This window comes from Mytilus californianus, unplaced genomic scaffold (assembly GCF_021869535.1).
Source record: "Mytilus californianus isolate M0D057914Y unplaced genomic scaffold, xbMytCali1.0.p SCAF_8, whole genome shotgun sequence".
Classification (NCBI taxonomy): domain Eukaryota; kingdom Metazoa; phylum Mollusca; class Bivalvia; order Mytilida; family Mytilidae; genus Mytilus; species Mytilus californianus.
Genome location: NW_026262734.1, coordinates 106,833,423 through 106,839,924, shown reverse-complemented (window position 1 = coordinate 106,839,924; position 6,502 = coordinate 106,833,423). Strand labels below are relative to the sequence as shown.

The 6,502-nt window shown below is 31.2% G+C and overlaps 1 protein-coding gene across 1 annotated transcript; it reads right to left on the bottom strand.

The window, feature by feature from the left end:
- Positions 1–2,604: 2,604 nt before the first annotated feature.
- LOC127711192 (uncharacterized) lies at positions 2,605–3,550 on the bottom strand. Its single transcript, XM_052217158.1, has 2 exons — positions 3,536–3,550; positions 2,605–3,268 (listed from the first exon to the last, which is right to left on the bottom strand). The coding sequence occupies exons 1-2, from the start codon at positions 3,548–3,550 to the stop codon at positions 2,699–2,701; spliced, it is 585 nt and encodes a 194-aa protein (XP_052073118.1). The 3' UTR covers positions 2,605–2,698.
- Between the last annotated feature and the right edge of the window lie 2,952 nt (positions 3,551–6,502).

Below are 6,502 nucleotides of genomic sequence, written 5' to 3'. Positions count from 1 at the left end.
TAGGACAGGTCTTTTGAAACAGTAGGGTCTTCAATGCCTGGCATACTTCTCGACTGAATCCATCAGTATTTTGAAGTTGTGTTTCCAATAAATGGATTTAGGCTCACGATATTTCGGGCCTTGGGATAACACATCTCGCAGAAAAAGTGTTATTGACAATGTTAAGGTCGCCAGTAATAACGTGGCCAGTCGCATTATGTCTTTCGTAGACAAAACGCGCGTCTGGCGTACAAAATTTGAATCCTGGTATATATGATGAGTTTATTTACAACCACTGGGTCGATGCCACAGCTGATGGAGTTTTTCGAGGGTATCACCAGCTCAGCGGTCAGTACTTCTGTGTTTACAAGAATTATCATTGATATTGTGATTATAGATTATCTGTTTACAAAACTTTGAATTTCTCCCCAGGAATAGATTACCCTAGCTGTATTTGGCAAAACGTTTAGGAACTTTGGGTCCTCAATGCTCTTCAAGTTTGTACTTTATTTGACCTTTTTAACTTTTTTTATTCGAGCGTTACTGATGAATCTTTTATAGACTTAAACGCGCGTCTGGCGTACACACTTTCAATCCCTGGTATCTATAATAAGTTTAATTATATATGAATGGGGAACTAGCAAATGTGCATTCAGGAGGTTCAGACTTGAAGTCGTCATTATGGAGATTTGAACACGTGCTTGCATTTGAAAATTGTAGTCGCAATTGGTTTGGTATAGGTATAAGAAATGATGGGAAAGACTGATCTTTACAATAGGGAGGTATTTTAAAGTGAACTGATTCATGATGAAGGATATGCCCAAGTTGATTGCATCGAGACCTTTGTTTGCAAAGGAAGGTTTAGGAAAGAATCTTTTCTCCGTTTCATCTTTTCCAATGCAGACTGGTTTGAAAAAGTCTGTGACTGGCAATATCCCAGATGATAGATGTTAGTTTGAATGAGGGTTTGTTACCGTTGTTTCCAAACATATGATATGACATGTGAGAGAATGAAGTTTTAAAAGGGCTAGTAAATAAAGCTTCGTGCAAATATGATGGATACCCAACAATTTTTGAATAGCAGCAGGTCATTAACAGAGACATCACGGAGAGTCGGTGATGTGTAATGACGATAACCATGACTGCATCTAAGTTTAGGAGTAGAGTTGAAAATGTTCATCACATTCACCGAGCTACAGGAAGGACTACATAGAATACCTTTACCATCAATTTTGTCATTGCAACCATATGGTGTCGAAGTACCCAATTCACAAATCCAGTTGTCCTTTTGTCTACGAAAAGATGTTGCAAGATGAGGATTGTTTGTCCTGTGGTATACTTATTCGATGATGCAAACTCTTGCATAGAAAGGATTGAATGATCAGGCTGATTAACATGCTGGTAAACAATGTTAATCCATGATATACTGGCAATTTGACCTTTCTATACGTGCCAATTTATATCGTGTTCAACTGACTGTAATATCATTTATACTAGCCATTTCGTACATTATAACATTTTATTCAACGCATTGTAAAATTATAATATAATATGCATTTTGCAGCTTTTGACCATTAGTTAGATTGGTTCAGGATTAGAGTATCAGCACCTGCTAGTCTTATTTGATGAAGCCAAATCGTCTCCAAGATGACTCCAGCACAATACCAAACTAATTCAGTTTTGCCGTTAATACAGTTTCTATCCTGTCACAGATGCTTTCAAAATGAGGTTTATACAGCATACATAATCAAATAAATCATATTTTCTATTTATCTGTTCTGTTATCATGCTGTATTTTTTTTGTAATACCACTATGTAGACATATATAAGACATAAATTATAAAAAAATAAAAATTTATTAAAAAAGGTAATAACAAACAAATGCAACATTGAAAAAATATAAAGCTTCAAAATTAAAATAAGTTAAAAACCATATAAATATATAAATAAATACTATTTGAGAAAGTTATGACAGATATTGAGCAACTTTATATAATCTTCTTAACTCGACAATCACATTTGAACTATTTATTTAGTAAACAATACAACCCTGTTTTAATGACTAAAATTCAAACAGTTAACATGCATTAAATTATTGACTATTGATACAAATATTTCACAATTCATTATAAGTATTTGATACATTTGTAGAATCTTTAAAAAAACAGAATACAAAAAACCCTTTAAATTGCAAGTTGACCTTAGTTCGAGTTGGCTTTTATTTTTAGGCCTGTTGTGGTCATATAGCTCTTCAACTGCTTTGATTCTTATACATCCTTGGTTTCAAATATTCGGCTTTAAGCGTTCCTGGTAAAAGTAAATCCAGAAAAGCGCTTCGGACGTATGACATTTATAGAGAGTTGTTTTCATTCAATACCAATTCGAATAAATATACAAATTTGTCACAACAACATTAAAAACAAAAATAAATACACTCTTGCACACACTTATACTTGAAATAAAGCATCCTTACTTAAACACTATCAGTAACATTTTCCCTGAAATAAGTAGCATACTAGCATATATCTTTTTAAACATACAAAGTTAATGATAAGTTTAATTCGAGAATGTTCGATTGCGGACGGATATGTCACTAATTTTACCGTTAATGTGAGTATTTAACAATTTGATATCATAAATATACAACCATATATGTCCATAGGACTTTACAATATGTGTTCCAATAACTCTGGAAAGGATGTGTTTTATATCATGGACCTTACATTTCTTCTGGTCCATCAGCTTGAGGTCGGGCAGTGGTCATTTGTACATCATTTACGACCTCTCTTGGCTGTTCACATACATAAGCTACTGGAATATAGGTATCTGTTACTTCATATTTATAAAATCCATTTTCACAACCTGCTCTTTTTAATATCTGGATTTTCTGTTGAATTGGTGAACATTTCTGATCTCCAGAAGCATCTATACACTTAGTACATTTCGTAGTAGCTCTATATAGTTCATGGGGATATGTTTCAGCGCTGTACTGCGTTTTCTCTAAGTACCATGGACATGATGTACGTACCATTAATGGGAAATTAGATCCTTTTAAAAATGTTGAAGGACAGCTGATTTTAGTTTTATTTTCTCCGTGATTTACCAAATGAACAAAATCATTGTCCAGTGTGTCTTGTTTCCAACCTTCCGTGAATAATAATGTCCTGTAATCTACACCTCCGTTTAATCCATTGAATTTAGTCTGTAAGTCTGTAGGATCTGTACATGTTGGTGCACTATTGACGGATACGATACAGCATATGATGTGTACTAAGGCAGCATTAAGTATCTGGAAATGAAATGATGAATAAATATAATTGTGTGCTCAAGTTTGTCAATTTGTGCAAAAGTATAAACTAGTGCAGATTCAATTTAGAAATTCGTTCAATATTTAAAAGAATATTTAAAAATGTTCTATTGCAGTTTTATAGATTGGTTTTGAAATTCAAATATTCTATCTACTGCTAGTAGATATAAATGAAAACATTCTATGGTTGTATTATATAGACTTATTTTATTTACTGAATAACCGAAACATTTAACTATTGTTGCTTACATTGATAAAATTCATCTTGTTTTGTTTTTCTGGAAAACTTATTCAGGCTTCTTGTCTTCTTATCTTCTTCTTGTCTATAGTTGTTGCTGTTATGCATGCAATATTGATGTTGAACAATATTTAAACCGTATTTTCCGGATGCATTCTATTTTTATAAATTGGAAATCATTTAATAACTGAATGAGTGTTGTAAGTATCTGCTACAGCTGATAACCTAGCCTCTGTCTTACAAATTGGAAACTTTATTTTAGTATTGTATACTTAGAAGTATACACAGAAGTTTTAATCATTTTTACCACACATAATTTTCCTTTCCGGTAGACACTTATTATAGACAAGTTAGGTGATTTCTTTCAATTTTTGTTGATTGTTTTTGTTAAGTTCGACCATTATTACTTATTCTACAATATGTACGAGGCATACATGTATATGAATAGGCCAATTTGATTGATTCAAACGTTGTTTTATAATTTATGATTTTTAATTGTGAAACATCTAATAGTGAAAGACGGAGAGACAATTTTTTTCATAAACATTTTCGATGGAACGGACAATATCTACATTTTATCGTTTACTTGATCAATATACTAATGGAAAAAAGCATTGTAACAAAATCGCTACTTCTAGATAATATATGTAATACATTGATGTAATAAATCTAATCAAACCAGTGACTTTTTTTTATTGCAATAATGTATCCATTTATTTCAAAGATGTGTCGGACGTGCTTGAAAGAAGAAAAAGAAAAAATTATAAAAATATGTTTTCACTTGTATAATATATTTAATTAATGATTTGGTGAAAAAAATGAGAATGGAAATGGGAATGTGTAGAGGAGACAACAACCCGACTAAAATGCAGAATGCAGCCCATGCCACCAATGAGTCTTCAACGCATCTATTTGAGGAATGTCAGAACATATTCAAATAGATAACAGATCCATATTTTGTTATTGTTTTTACGATCAAGTTAAGTTTCAAGAGTTTTTTACAGTGTTGTTTTAATTTTTTTTACCCTTGTATTTATAATTAACTTCATTTTTAACTTATCGGGATAGTATATACTAGTACGGCATTATGCTTGAATACATTGTTTGCACTATCAACAACAAACACATTTTTTTTTCGCGTCTTTGACAGATTTTGTGTCTTTGTCCCAACTCATTAACGTGATGATTTCGCGCTTAATATATTCCGATATCAGAATACACATTTTGAATGAGTGCGGAATCGGATGATGCATGCATCGCAGGAGACGCTTACCCTGATTACCCATCAGTTTATCAAAATTTATTCCGTACTTGGAGTACAAAACGTATGTTTGAAACACCAAATCAAGTAGTTAGATTGGTTAATTTGTTGGTATGAGTAGAATAATCGTACGCAACATTTTATGACTCGGTATCGCTCCTTTATGAGTTTATGCGATTCCCTATGTTTTTGTGTTTCACCTTGATTTGTATTTTCTTAATGTATTTATTTAAACTACTGTAATGATGTCCCTAATTTATTGAGATCTAGACCTAAATATTGTCAAGTACAGTAAAGATCAAGTTAATTAAAAATATATAATCGTTCGACGATAGCTCACTTAGAAGTTATCAGATCATCAAAACATTATCTTACATTGAACTTTAGTATTGTCATAATTATCAAATATAGTGCTATTGCAATTCAATTGTTGTTTATTTAATTCCCGTTGAAAGTATCTTATAGATAGTCGGTGTAAATGAACGAACGAATTCGTGTCTTCTTTCTTAAAGTACAATGACAAACATTAAGCAAATTATTAAAATGCTAAAATGAAAAATTAGAGATTTCCGGTGAATCTTGATTTATTCTAAATATCAACTTGCTTACTAATCATGCTTATGTACAATACTTTGTTCGTCTTCTTTAGGTAATAAGCCGGATTTAAAATGACAGTATCGCTAATTTGTATTCATTTGTGATTTAATTTAGGGAATAATTAATACATTTATTAATTATCGAATTACATGTTAAAAAATTAGTGTTAAAGGAATGTGGTTCTGTTAACTTTAAAAATATAATCACACGTAAAAAGTAAAATAACAAAATACCGAACTCCAAAGAAAATTCAAAACGAAAAGTCCTTTATAAAATGGCAAAATCAAAAGATCAAACACATCTAACGAATGGAAAACAACTGTCATATTCCTGACTTTGTACAGACATTTCCTTATGTAGAAAATGGTGGATTAAACCTGGTTTTCATTCGAAACCTTTCACGTTTACGTAGTGGTGGACTAAGTAACTTTACTTTGTAAATGAATTTAACCTGTTAGGATTAAAAAAAACGAATGTTTATTCAGCAATAACACAAGACCTAACCGAAAAAGAAAAATGTTCCGACAAAAGTTGCAACCATTATATTTCACTTTAGGCTTTTTTCTGTCATTGCCAGAGTTAATTACAATACACATTTGTTATGAAACTCTTTGGAAATAAATAAAACAGAATAGCCATATCATTAGCAAACACTTTCTTTGATTTTAAACTGACAGAAAAAGTATTTTCTCATTTCTTAACCTTTTAGATGATTAAAAGTTGGTTTTTATCATCAGATTTTTACGGTAAATAAATTATTGTTTAGTTTTGTTCCAAAGCAAAAATAAAGAACCAATAAATCTTTTCAACAGTCTTTAATAAGACTAGGACCGGAATACGATTAAAATGGCGTTTGATAGGATTTAACTTTATATGTTTTATACGAAAATTGGAGTGAAAAATAATAAGAAATATAAGAAATCCTGACGGCTTTAATCTAGGTAAATATTTCTTGTTTTAGATGCATTACTCGGCAGATATTTATAATTTAAAATTTTACATTTAACACCGTTTAACTATCCGCAAAATTTAGATACACGAATGAAGCAACATAAAACTGTACAAACATAATTATTAAAAAGAGCAATGCTAAAAAGTATCGCATTGATCTTATGACGAA